General features: G+C 45.5%; 2 protein-coding genes across 2 annotated transcripts in view; one reads left to right on the plus strand and one right to left on the minus strand.

The window, feature by feature from the left end:
* T265_00973 (hypothetical protein) overlaps positions 1 to 8,766 on the plus strand; it is a gene marked incomplete at both ends in the record, with an annotated part of 43,086 nt that extends 34,320 nt beyond the window's left edge. The window contains 3 exons of the mRNA XM_009164888.1: positions 4,114 to 4,319; positions 5,533 to 5,656; positions 8,057 to 8,766. Coding sequence (XP_009163152.1) covers positions 4,114 to 4,319; positions 5,533 to 5,656; positions 8,057 to 8,367 — 641 coding nt within the window. The remainder of the gene's footprint in view (positions 1 to 4,113; positions 4,320 to 5,532; positions 5,657 to 8,056) is intronic.
* Positions 8,767 to 9,743: 977 nt separating this feature from the next.
* T265_00974 (hypothetical protein) lies at positions 9,744 to 13,340 on the minus strand (the record flags this gene model as incomplete). The annotated part of the gene is made up of 3 exons (XM_009164889.1): positions 9,744 to 9,921; positions 10,006 to 10,149; positions 13,189 to 13,340. 3 exons carry the CDS (start codon positions 13,338 to 13,340, stop codon positions 9,744 to 9,746), a joined length of 474 nt encoding a protein of 157 aa, XP_009163153.1.
* Between the last annotated feature and the right edge of the window lie 649 nt (positions 13,341 to 13,989).

The following is a 13,989-nucleotide window of genomic DNA, read 5'->3' on the forward strand; positions in this document are numbered from 1 at the left end:
AACTGCGGGATGTGAGCTGTTGCTCCCAGGGTGATCCATGGTCTTACTGCACGCAGATTACTCGAACGCTGTTAGCAACAAACCTGTGAAAAATGGGCCGACTTTCACTCGGCATGGGTATGCGGACGATATCTTTACCTCTAGCAAGTGCCGGAACATTGTTTCTGATTCCAACGTCTTTCTGACTGCAGCACTCTCTGTACCCACGTTCCCAACATAATCGATGGGTGAAACTGGCCACCAGAACCAACGTCAACCCTTCACGTGATTCAGAGTTGTTGCTACCACTACTATCGTTTGTTTTTGTAGAACATGGTTACAAACATACAAAATGAACTCAAGTGACAGATTTAGAAGGATGTACAGGAGAGACTATTCCGTTCGAAGGCCTGCCACCAACGGTTCTAGTCAGACAAGATGATTCCCGACCTATGTAAGAATGTCTGGTATGGAAACACGCGTGTAAAGACTAAATGTTCCTCAAGGCACGGTAAGCACAGTCAGAACTCGCACATCGGATAGAAGAAATCCGTCATAGTGGGTCAGGTGTGAAAGTCAATGGCAAGACTTGACACTCAATGCCATGTACCACACACAAAAGTGTAATTAAATAGAGGCCAAATTGGCGTGATCTTAGGAAGTTTCAGTCCAATAACGGCCCTGGCGGATTGAACAAAGCAGATTTCCCGATGTGAGAGGATCATCGGTTGGTGGACCGAAAATTCAACATCACAATCGGTTGCACAAAAGCCTTAGATGATGGCGAGGGAACAATCATTAGCATCATACTTCTGCTTCTCATTCCACACAGTCTTTCCACTTGGTGCTCGGGAAGAGCGATTAGGTCAAGCTTGTTGAAAGATGTCGACTTAGGTGCTCCTAACTCCTCGAAGACGCTCTCTATCACGACCCAAAAAGATCTCAGCGACTTAATGGAAATATTGTCATTATATGGGTGGGCGGATAGATGAATAGTGATCCTGATATCAATGCCCAATTTGGACGAATAAGTTCAGAAGAAGCACAATCGGACTTTGGATTTGGAGCAGATGCACAGCGTATCGATAATGGGAAGGGACTGCTCCAGGTGTGTACAGATCATCGACTGTTCCTGGTCAGTACGAACTTCCAACACAAAAGCTTACCTCGATTTGCCACCTACCACAAGACAGTCGTGAACTCAATTGGTTGGTAAATGTGGCTGTAAGTTACCGATAAAGAGCCTCAATTAAGGATTTTCGTTCCTCCTGGGTATGCAACTTGACTGCGGTCATGCCATTGTGCGGGTCCGGTTATCACTCCGCTTTCCTTCAGTATTACGCGTGCCAAAGGAGAGCAGCTTCGTTTATCAGAGCTAGAAAGCTACTGGAAACGCAGTCATGTAAATGATGAAGATCGCTTGGAGGTTTAATGGAGGCGATTTAGGAAGGTATGCTCTCAACTTTCAGAATTGTTCGTCTGACTGGACTGAATGAACACTGGATACCTTCGACATCAGCAGATCATAATGCTGCCAGAAATGCCATACCAGCAACTAGTGACTGATGGTGCACGCAGATTTCTCAGACACCGGATATTGGGAGCTTGAAGAATGACGGAGAATACCAGTGGATTTCGAAGGCCCAGGGTATCGAGAAGGCTTTCGCTGCAGGCAACAGCCGCGCCCTGTTTCAAATGATTTGATCAACCGGTCAAAATAAGGGCAGTGAAACAATATACGAGGAAGACGAAACGGCAATTCACTCCCTCAATCTCATTTTAGACAATTGGGCTAAGCGCTTCAAACAAGAGTTCAGCTGATCTGCTTCAAATTTCAAGCGTGACAAGTCACCTTGTACGGATGGCCTTCACCTCGCACTGTTCAAAGAAGTTGGATAAAAAGCCAATGAACATAATTACCAGCGAGTATAAAAAACCTCTGATATCCAGCAAAAGAGAATGTTTAGACTGTCGGGCACAATACCTCGAGCAACAACTGAGGAGACCACCTGCCACCTCCTATGTCGGCTGTTGGCCTTTAACAGAGATATGGACTGTGAATATGGAGCCCCCTTCACCCTCAGAAGTCTATATCGTTACTTAAGTATCACCTTCCTCCTAACCAGACGACCTTCCATTTGCTGTGTTCAAGAGCGGCGGTGACTCCCTCATCCAGTGTCTATCTAGCCTATTAGAACGCGAGTTTTCTGACCGGAAGGTCCGTGGTCCGAACCCGACCTCTGTTTCTTTCTATCTAGAAAAGCCAATGAACATAATTACCAGCGAGTATAAAAAACCTCTGATATCCAGCAAAAGAGAATGTTTAGACTGTCGGGCACAATACCTCGAGCAACAACTGAGGAGACCACCTGCCACCTCCTATGTCGGCTGTTGGCCTTTAACAGAGATATGGACTGTGAATATGGAGCCCCCTTCACCCTCAGAAGTCTATATCGTTACTTAAGTATCACCTTCCTCCTAACCAGACGACCTTCCATTTGCTGTGTTCAAGAGCGGCGGTGACTCCCTCATCCAGTGTCTATCTAGCCTATTAGAACGCGAGTTTTCTGACCGGAAGGTCCGTGGTCCGAACCCGACCTCTGTTTCTCGACTTCTATCTAGGCTTAGGCAGTCGGGCACCGAAAGGGTGCTGCACCTGAACAAGTGACCGGACTTGCTCCGGTGCCAGACTGGAACTCTCTGGTAAGTACGAGAAGGTCAACACTTGCAAGCGAACTGTCAGTATGGGATTCCAAGTAACACGGCACAATCCATGGTTTGTTTAAACCGGACGCTCTAGTCATCAGCTTCTGACGAATAGACCGTTGTCTGACCGATTGTTTGGTCAGGGCCACCAGATGATGATTCATCCAACTGTGCTTGACGCTTAAGCACACGAAAACTGGTTTTGATGCTGATAGTCGATCGACCAGGAAAATGTTGCTCCAACCTCACGAACAATGCGGTTTGCGTGTCACAAGACTGATGTAGGTTGTTAGCCAGGTAAAAGAGTGATTGTGTCTTTTGTTGGGACTAGCGGACACCGGAATTCTTCACTCGGCCAAGCTTATCCGCATTATGCTGGATGACGTGCGCGTGCCGGCTGTGTTGACTCGCGCCAATCGTATTCGGAAAAAGGCGGAAACAATCATCTCAGGCCAACACTTTTATGGACGTGAAGTGGACGGTGGGATACCAAACCGAATTCTGATTTGCAGCACCTGTCACTTTCATCACACGAGTCTCTCCTATATACTAGTTGAAGCTGGTGCGGAAGTACCAGGTGATTCGTGTTGTATTTTGTTGAATGTAACTACCACATTTTAACCACACCGGGTGGTTGACCCTGTCTAGATTTGTTAAACTCTTAGCTTACCCAGACTGACTCCCGGGCTACCCAGTTGGCACCACTCGGAGGTGGTTCAGCGCGCTTATTGAGGGGGCCTCACAATATCGCCGAAGTTTTCGGACAGGTTTACTGTTGCACAATTCACCAACAAGACGTAGAGATGTATTTTGTTGCTCAGACAGTGGAATATATTTTTGCGCCTGCATCTTATCTAACAGATTTCGAGTAATGGCCCATTGTTGCTTTTAATCTCCCTTTTTCTCAGCAAGTTTTGTACATTATTGGGGCTGATGTTGGATACTTATGTTTTAACGCTGCTGATTGTGCTCGTAGAGCAACACACTATGCGCATACTACACGTACAACAACACGTATCATAGCAATGCGGTAGTTTCTATGCTATACTGGTCTTACATCCGGTCACCCTTGTCGCTAGAGCGAGGGTTGGTAAGGTACACGTCAATTTCTTTTTCATGTTAATAGACTTTTTGGTGCCTCACACTTGCTCTCCCACATATCTGTAGTACTCGGAGTTACATTGGTCCCTTAAACTGTAAACCCAAGTTTATGTGTGTCCTTCTCTAACACCGGTTTTCGTGATTTTCGCAGCTGTGTCGGTGTACACGCTACCTGAAAACTCGCGAGCAATTGTTGATTGAGTTGCCTACACTGCAGATTCTGTACGCACGCTGCATATCATACGCACCTAATGTTGCCTACATTCCTCACCTTTGTAAACCACTTTGTCTTGTGTATCACGCAGTCACTTCCTATCCTTGTTTCAGGTTCGAGCTGTGCTTCCTCTCTGACCATGGCTAGTTCGACAACGAGTGAGTCGCAGCCGAGCGCTAACGGAAAGACAGCTGTTATGAACAGCAACAACAACAACGCCCCAAACAGTAACAGTCACGCGCCACGTCGACCCGGTTCTACGTACGATGCCCAATGGCCCGATCATTGTGCACTATCTCAGCACGAGGTTCGTAATGGAGTACGTCCCTCTCCTTTGCTTTCCTATTTTACTCCCTGCCACTATTCCGCCTTCGCTGGAAGTGGCCATTTTTAGACCGAGGGATGGGGACACCAGATATTGGTAACCAGGGGGTTGTTGTGAGGTCTCCAAGATAATATTACTTGTTTCGAGGGTTCTGCCTCCCGTTCGGCTCATTCCATCTGGAAAGTGACAGTTTTGTGTCGTTATATTATCAACGGCAGGTTGAGTCTTCTGAGCATATACATGTAAATTATTTGGTTTGCTGGCTTTTAGGTTCACTAACTGCCTTATCACCTGATCTAGCACATTGTGGCTTCATACGGCCAGCCAGTCCACACAGGTTGTGAGATCTTAGTTTTAGAACTTGATTCAGTCGCGTCTCTCAATATGTGGCTTGGTGTGACCGCCTTAGATACATTATGAAAGGTCATAGCTGGTTGGGGATGATCTCTCCTGCACCATTAAATCCCATTCCCTTACTTCTACCCCCAGTGTTACTTTCTGTTTCACATCGACTGCTTTTTGCACTCGGGTTTAACTGTTGTGATGCCCAACGCCAGATCCACTTTGTGTGTTCAATTTATTGATAAATTCCAAGGCACAGTTGAAGCAGGTGTTGCCTTGTGCTGCGTTTTTCGAGGCCTGCAATTTCAGGTGATTGCGAGACAAAAGGCATTGGTTCTGGATTTTGGTGCGACCAACAGAATCCCCTTGAGATGGGTAGCTGCTCGAGTAACTATTCTGAGGAGTACAATACACTCCTCTCCAACAGCTGGTTTCAGTCGTTCCTGTCAGGTTCCTGTTACCGAGAAATTTCCCACATTTCTAGACCCCTTTCACTGACTGCGTGTTCCTGATTTGAACTTAAAGATCCAACACAAATACTAAACCTGGAGCTGTTCCAACACTGCAGCATCCTCTGTCGGCGATCGTTTTCGACCGGTCTCGCCAGTGGTCATTTTAGGGTCTCTCTACTCAACTGTACTGTTGTTGTTTGAGATATGTCGTGACTACGAATGTTTTTGCTTAGAGTGAACGTACAGGATCCTCATCGAAACCGGTGATACTGGCAGATTGCTTGCTCATCATAATTCAAACTTTAGTGTACTCTTAGCTGAAAAACAATTTTGGTTCCGATTAATTACTTTCTTCGGGATTGCACACAATGAATTTACGTTCTCCACGCTATCTACGACAGCATCGACACCAGTATGTTGGTTCATCAAGTGGATGGTCGGGCACGCACCATATGGCTTGTGGTACTGTAGGTGCTGAAGCTGACAACCAGAGAGGACCTCCGGGACAAAGCAATTCTGATCGAGCTCGACTTGGTGGTAAGTATTTGTTTAATAAAGGAAATATGAGTGTTTCAGTAAAAGCGTCGTTGTCCTTGGTGATTTATTCACTGATCTGTCTGTCGGAAGACTTTCGGCTTCCTTTCTTCGTCTCTTGTTATGTTTTGGAATCGAATTTTTGTTTAGACAAAGCTTAGAGCTTTTGTCTGCCATTTGGTGGGGATAGGACTCCTATGGACATTTGCTTCACGGTTTGATGATGTTGGGTTTTTGTAGACCAGCATGACAGTGATCGTCATATAGTACCCCCACCGTCCTGGCAATGGTAGCGTTTTCTTTTGGATGACCCTTTTCGAAATATGCAATGGTTCATACTATGGTTTGTGGAGAACGACGAGCCGCTGTCCTTTTCAAGTATCCTTTTTGACCTACAATGGACACCTTTAAATTGTGTGCCTTTTTCCAAATACATAGTGCGAAGTAGAATAAACGCTCCAAGTGTTTAATATATTCGTTCAACGGCTGGCGGAACGCCCAGTCACTCAAAAGCCAACCCAGTCAGAAGACACCACCAACTGACCATGACAATGCTGCTTGACGTACCCGTGCCTACCCGGTCAGAACAAATATGTCATACACGACAATAATAGTTTTTGTTTGGTGTGCAGTCATTTGCATTTTCTGTTTTTTTTACTGTTTCCTCTATGTGATCGAGGACATTTCTTCCGGTTTTTTAGTTTTCCTCGTTTCAGATACCCATCCCATTTGAAAAACGTCTTTAGTAAAATATTCTACGTAGCTACTGGCGTCGCTGCATCGGAGCTATCGTCTTCAGTACTCTGCTGTCCGATCCCCTACTTTATCAGGCAACTGTAGGAACTGTCGTCCTCAACGCTTGAATCTACCCTCCCTCACTGAAAACTGACGTTACCTTGGCACATGGTTTATAGCTGATTAACCGAACTGAAGTCAGCGAACCAGTTGCTCTGGTTGGTGTGCACCACGTTTCTTATTGCACATTATTTTTGTACTCCCTTGAGTTTGATAGGTCAACTGGTTGGTTAGGTTATCAGGTCGTACTCCCTCTTTCCTTTACCTGTTTACTGCATGCGGTTTGCCTTCAAAATGCGCAAGCAGGTCTGGAAGTGCTCGTAATTCCACCATATATGCGGGTTATCAAGATAAATTTGCACTTGTGCCTTTTCCGGGTAAAGATTGTCTGCAATTCATGACTTCGAGAGCGCGTTTGATTCTATCGACTGTTCTTTTTCAATTCGCTCGCGCAACGTTATGCCCCAAGCCTTCCTGAATATCATCTTCTGATTGTGTTCACATACTTGTGAGGGCGGGATAGTGTGGTATGAGCTCCCAAAAAAACTTCCTACAAACAGCATTGTCCGGAAAGGATGTCCACCTTATCCATTTTTTTTAATGCGATAATAAGGCGAACGCTGGAAGGTCTCCAAAACCCTGGTGTTCGGAGTGAGAACCTTTCCAGACCTGAAGTATCCAGACATCACGGCTCTCATGTTTGGAAATAACCAGGAAGTGTAAGTATTATCTGAACAACTGACCAGGGTCATCCAGTCCTTCGGCGTGCGCTTTGCTTCCACTGAGTGCACTCATGCTGCCTCTTAGAACCCCAGGAGCGACACCGGAGGCTATGGAACACATATCTTGGAAGCTGTATTAGCTCTGGTGGTAGTGTGACAAACTTAGTGAACGCGCAAATTTCAAGGGCAAGAATTGATTTTGTCGATTCGTGCCACCTATGGCGTCAAGAAAGCATCTAATGTGTATTAGACTACAGTACGGACTGTATTGTTGTACGGCTTCGAGTTCTGACCACTTTGTGGGGAGTACCTGGAACATCTCCAGAAGTATAGCTGAAATCTGCTTGAACCGGCGAATTCGAAATGTGATCAGGAGACGGGTTTTTAGTGGAGTAGAGGGTACCTCCATCAAAGCCTGTATCCAGCACTGCAAGCTGTGGTGGCTGCACAGGCCGAGTTACTGTATGCTGAGACGAGCGTTGTTTTTCGTGTTCAATTCGGAGTGGCGGAAACTTAGAATTGGTGAGAAGTTGACATAACAAGGGAATTAAGCTAGGGCGCCGTTGGTGCTTTCCTCCTTCCAGGATGGGGTCCTATTGGCTCCCTGAGCTTGGCTGGAGATACTGAATGATATGGCTGCTAACCGATGTCAGTGGCGTTCATGCTGTCGGTTTCTGTCCAGATTGTTTTAAAGAGTGCTTGTGATTTAGACACCTTGGATGTTTGTGGTAGCCTAGTTCTACGTCCCCGCCTCCTATCTCTCTATTCTTTCAATTATAAGGCTGACATGGTTATACAGCAATGAACACCGGGTGCCCTCGACTGGTTCTACTGTATGGTGATGGTGATTTCCAGATCATGAACAGACCGAGTTTTTCTTTTTTAGACACTCCGCTTTCGAACGAAACGGCGAATCTCATGTCAGAACTTTCATCACAGCTCCAGCAGTTAGCCAATCGCACTGTCCAAGACCCCGTTATGAGCCCACCCCCGGAACAGCATTCGTCCAGGCGGACTGAGGATGGATTTGAGCTACCTCCACCACCTTCTCCTTCAATGTTTCAAACGAATCCCGTCGTGTTCGAGGCTTCGAGTGCAGCCACCACAGAGGCGCTTATGACGGCACTGAAACAAAGCGTTGGAGAACGCGCGGCTCGTATGGCCGCTTCGCATGAAACACCAGCACCCCCTAACTAGCAATGACTGTTGTACAGCGCTCCTGGTATCTTTGTTGCCCAACAGACCCTCTGCAGAGCACCGAGACTAATGTAAATATCTCTTTGTTATCGAGCGTGTGGAACCTTTGAGCCTTGCACACAGTATTGTGGCGACGGTATTTTAATGTAACTCGCACTTCTCACGCATACACTTTCAAAGTTACTCAACCGCTTCCGAAGTATCTAGCATGGTGTTCTCTTTTGACGCTTATTCGTTCTTTCCTCTATTGACCATCAGAAGTATTCCCACCTGATCCATTTATTTGACCAGCCATGCGTCCCACTATTGCTGTTTGTATATTGTATTTCTTACAACCCAACCTCGACCTGCTTGACTTGCCAATATATCTGTCATCCATAGTCGATAATAAATGAATTCTTCTGAATTATGACTTGACCTTAGCTTTCATTTAGAATGAGTTTCTCCCCTGTGAAACGCTCGCACCCATCAACCGCTTTTTTTTTGCACCGGAAGGAAGCAAACCCTCATTGAGCTGTTGTGTTTCTCGTTTCGTCCGTATAGAGGCTTCACATACTGTCAGATGACCTGTGTTTAGCCTGGAGTGCTGGCTTTGTGAAGTTACTGGACTATAACCCTGCTAGAAATCCTGCGTTGCTCACTGTGGACTTAGGCTTAAGTTGGCCCCCGGCGAACAAGCTTGAGTGTGCTCAGCATTCTACGTAACAAATCTTAATATAGGCGGCTGACTTTTTCGGATTTATTGCTGGGCAACGTTCCGCTTTTGACAGAGAAGCTTCGTCAGGCCGAGTAAATAAGCAGGTTGATTGGATTTTAAGTAGTCAGGGAAACCAATCCGTGAGATTTCTTATGCCTAGCCGACTTGATCAATGCTGGGTCACTCTGATTTTCCTGTTTGTTGACTAGTGGGGATGACTAGCATCTACGGTAGATTGTTTAGGGGGAGTTGTCTTCATGTTGAACCCGGATTTTTGCGGCCTTGATTTTTCTGTCTAGGACACCTTAATGGAATATTCCTCTTGGGGTCGTTCACAGATTTTGCGCGCCTGTATTCGTCGAGGGGTGCCGGAACAATTGGTTTGAGGGTGGGGGTGGTTAATTGGATCTCACTCTTCTTAGACCATTTTGCTGATAACTGCACACCACCTCATATCATATCGGTTGATCTAAAACCGTTCACACCCCTGCCAGTTCTACGCCCTGTATTCTATTCACGCTGGGATGCTTGGCGATTTCCACCGCCTCGGCCACCAGTCGCTGTGGTGTGAATCTTGACCATGGTCTCAGAATGTCCACGTTTTCCAAATCTATCGTGTGCCCACTGTCTAGTGCATGCCCTGCCATTGCCGAATCTTTGACTATCACCTGATATTCGTCTATCTTGCTGGGTGGTCCGTTAATGGATCGCTTATGCTCACCGATTCTGGTGTGCTATTCCCTGTCAGACCTATATAAATCTTCGTACAGTCGTTACATTTTATTTTGTATACACAGTTCGTAGTCCCATCAACCGGAAGGCGATCCTTCAATTGCACCAACACCGAGACAGCAATTCTGTCTCAGCGATGGAACGTTTGTTCATAAAAGTGTGAAAGTAGTCATTTTCTGTAGCTTGCGTCCATCCAATTTACGACTTACCCTATGAAGTAATCTATCACGCGGACTGACAGAACACTGAATTCGTTCTCACCAATGTCCCACCTAGTGATAGTCGCATTCGTCGTACATGGGATGTACGGTTGACACGTCTCGTCTATTTTCACTGATCTCTCCTCACCACCGCTATAGATGTACATTCAGGAAGAAGGACATAGCCCTAATAGCCCTCCTGACGCTTTCCGACTAGTTGGATAAAAAGGTCGCAACTAATACGAAAAGTTCAGTGGTTCACGTTTTTCGATGGCACTGACAAACTAGACTGCACTGTTCGTCGCTGTAAGCAACCATCTCATGGAATTCACTCGCCATGTTGGTTAGCTGACGCCGTGGGTCTGAGAGACGCCAAAAGATCCCGCGTGAGTTGTACTGGGCAGCCAACGGCCACTTGTTTATCCGTACATTGTCCTTGAACAGTCTAACGTACCTGATCCATAAAATCCGATTCTGTACATTCCCGATATCAGCTAACAGCTAACAGTGGTATGGCTTCTGTAGGAAACTTATTTTGGTGACCTGCTGATTAGACGAAATAAACTCCGAGGTAGCTTTTCCGTTGTACGTGCGGCTGAAGAACGTTGGAAAGGGGAATTGAATTTGAGGTTCGATGAATTAATACACTGGAGCCATAGCCGACTTGTACATTCAACCAACCGGGGCTAGAATAGCCGCCCCCTTACCCACGAACACGTTGTAAACTGAGTCAGAGTGACACGGTTGTGTTCAACTTGCATAAGCATACGATCAGAGGTCGAAATTCATGCCTACACGCACTGGGTAAGGGATGCATTTTGTGCCTACGGACGCATACGGCTCATCAACATGTGGTGCTGCTTAGCTGCACCCCCTTGAGTGTATACGTTAAGTTAAAAAAGCGATTAGATCAACCTATCCATAAGTCAATGTAAAACACACCAACCAACTGCAAGCCTTAAGAGCAAACTTAGCAGGCTTTTATCAGTTGGATCTATAACCGTTAGCAAAGCAGCTTTGTGGCCTCTCCTTATTGGTTCCGTCCTTCGGGTTAGTGGGCGCGGATCAGTTGACTATTCCCCTCATTAGTGGCACATTTATACTTTGCACCGCTTGTTCTTCGCAGCGTTTTCGAATAGTTTTTGGTGGGGCAAGGTTCATGCTTCAGGTAACGGAAACCAAAGAAAGTGGGTATTTAGGGAACATAATTTGTATTGAACAAAGGAATGGTACTTATTTTTTATAAGACGTTTGCTGGAGTTTAAGGGATTTTTAATTCCTAGGGTTATCTTGTTGCAAAACGCCTTATGTCAACTCTTCTAGAAGGGTCGTTATGTCAGCACGGTCGAGTGCTTTGATTCGGTCTTGGTTACGGATAACGATCAGGTAGAGCCCAGTAACCTCGGAGCCGATAGTCGAAAAAAATCTGTATGCTAGTGGTTTCCTCTTTTCTAAACGTTTTTATAATATTTTCTGGTTACAAAGGTCAGCGAATCTAGGGTTTCGATAGCAAATACATATGTAAGATATGTAGTAGGATTATGAGGACTCCGAAAGCCTCACAATTGGTTCAAATTAAGAACACTCTGATTAGTTTATACACCGGAGATTGTGATTGGTGGGTGAAGGCAAAGGGAGCGCCCCTCTGAGAGTGTTGGGTCTACCATAGCTAGCCATTACTCCATAGCAGATCAGCGTTGCTTTGTTTATCAACAGGTACAGAAAAATCGTTACTCAAGTAAACCGAATGCTCCATATAGTGTCCAATCTGCTCGACTTTATTCGCAGTTAAGTTACTGTGGATATCCACTTTGTGGTTTCACAATGTGAAAGGTTCGATTGAGTCAGCTGCACTAGCTGAATCACTCTCGTTTTCTTCCGGAAATCAAGGGAATGTAAATTTTTCCGAAAAATAATTGGGAAATGCGCTTGTTCTTGTCATACTGATAAACCGGTAACACTGAATGCCTGTTTTGAACGGGCAATGTGTCATTTACAACGGTTCACGGAGATAGTATCTGTCTTAATGCGGTTCAAATAACTCTACTTAAATATGGTTCAGATGGTTCAGTAGGCGGAACTTCTGAGAGCAGCTACTGCCATAGTTGGAAAGTGCTCAACAGATAAATACGCATTTGCGTGAATGGTTTGTTCTCAGAAATGACTAGGCATTTCAGACGCAAACCGGTTAGTGCACCTTCACCACATTGCTTGGTAGGACTTGCCTGGCAGAAATGAGTGTGACCATAACTCGGTCCGGTGATGTTGTACTTTATAAGAAAAAGTCCTTAAAATTGTCTCTGGATGTGCAATTTCAGTCGTGGGGTCCGTCACGAAAAGCAGTACGGCTCTACTGTACAAAATGTTTTGTAATTCCAAAGTGCATGGAATTCAAGCTGCCTGCATCCAATTTGTCCCGCAGCTGTAATGGATGAAACTGAGTGTCACATGATCCCCCATTATTCCCTGTCCAGTTTGGGGCTGGGGAAAGCAAGCACAAACCACCCACCATATGGATAGTCGTGTACTGCGTTATGAGTGACCTGATTAATTTAGACAGCAACGCTTTTCAACACAGTTGATTCAGTTTCATGGTTTCAATTACGTTCTCGGGTTTGGGACAGCATATCTAAATGGTGGGACTGAAATCTATCCGTTTCCATCTGTATTGAGTTTTCGTCTCCGCTTCCTTGGGATTCAACCCTTCCGGGCCGGACGGTATTCATCAGAAGATCAAGAGTCAAATTTGATCTTGATTTGCGCAATCGGAAATTTTATCACTGGCCTCACCGACCTCCCCGTTAACCAGTGGACACAAAAGTGTACTTTGCTTCCACATCTTTTTGGTGCTTTTAGATGGATTACGACCACTCAGTTATCACCAGTATCGCTGCTCCCCAGAACAACCAAAGAGCATAGACCAAGTCTTGCATATGAATGTGCTGAAGTGTCTTGTTTAAAAGTGTGCTGTGGAAAATCAATGCAGGAATCCTTTTGGTAGCAGTTAAACAGAAGCACGTTTGCCGCTGTCGGTATTGTGGTTACTAAGTACACACAAAGGGCCTCGATAATCATTCATCACCTATGCCACTGTGCTTAGCTGCGTGGAGGATGTGTGTGAGAATAGCAGCCGGGTCCATCTGTATTATATATGCTTACCAATAAAACCGTTTAGTGGGCCTCTTCGCATACCTTGCGATACAGAAGCGGTATGTTAATAGGATGACGATCGGTGGATCCCATCTTTTGTTTGTCGAGCAATGTTGGCGCCACAAATAATGCAACTGTGCCTGCAACAGTCGACTAACATCTGGGACAGAGGCGGCTCGTTTTTGAACACCCATTGCATATACATTGGGCGCTTGTTGATTCGCTGAAACACACATGGCAGTGTTAACATTCTTTTATCGACTGACTGTTGGTTGGTCTGCGCTTTGGACGTAACTACTCCCAGTCTCGCCAGTAGTAGAGCTCACGTTATCCATCGCCTCGCAGTGTCAGCGAATAATTTGCTGACAAGAATGGACGTAATTCTGATACCCGTAAGAGCAAGTTAGTTTACCTGTAGTTAAATGGAGCTCTCAGACAAATCCAAATATAGTTCCTTCATTCGATCTTACCGCGGATGAATTTGATCCGCGACAGTCCACCGCGGTGTACTTCGATATGCGCGTACCAGTGGGTAAATCATTGGTATGATTTATGTTGTACTTCCGTCGGTTACAGCTTGTCTTGATTTCTTGTTACTCACTATTCAAAGCGCTTTTCTATGGAGCAGAATTCGGTTTGGGCGGCTCCTCCGTGTACCCTATCGTAAATTGATAGTTGAAAGTTACTGCTGCCGCTCGTTTTCTTCGTTTGAAGATTTTAACAGTTATACAACAGACTGTGAATTGCTTCAAATAAATGGCACAGTCAATATATAAAGACAAAATTGCTATTCCGTACTCTTTCACGCATTTTCACAAAAGCTGCGGTGATAGAGCGGTGTTA

Source organism: Opisthorchis viverrini, assembly GCF_000715545.1.
Source record: "Opisthorchis viverrini unplaced genomic scaffold opera_v5_10, whole genome shotgun sequence".
NCBI classification, from domain to species: Eukaryota; Metazoa; Platyhelminthes; class Trematoda; order Opisthorchiida; family Opisthorchiidae; genus Opisthorchis; species Opisthorchis viverrini.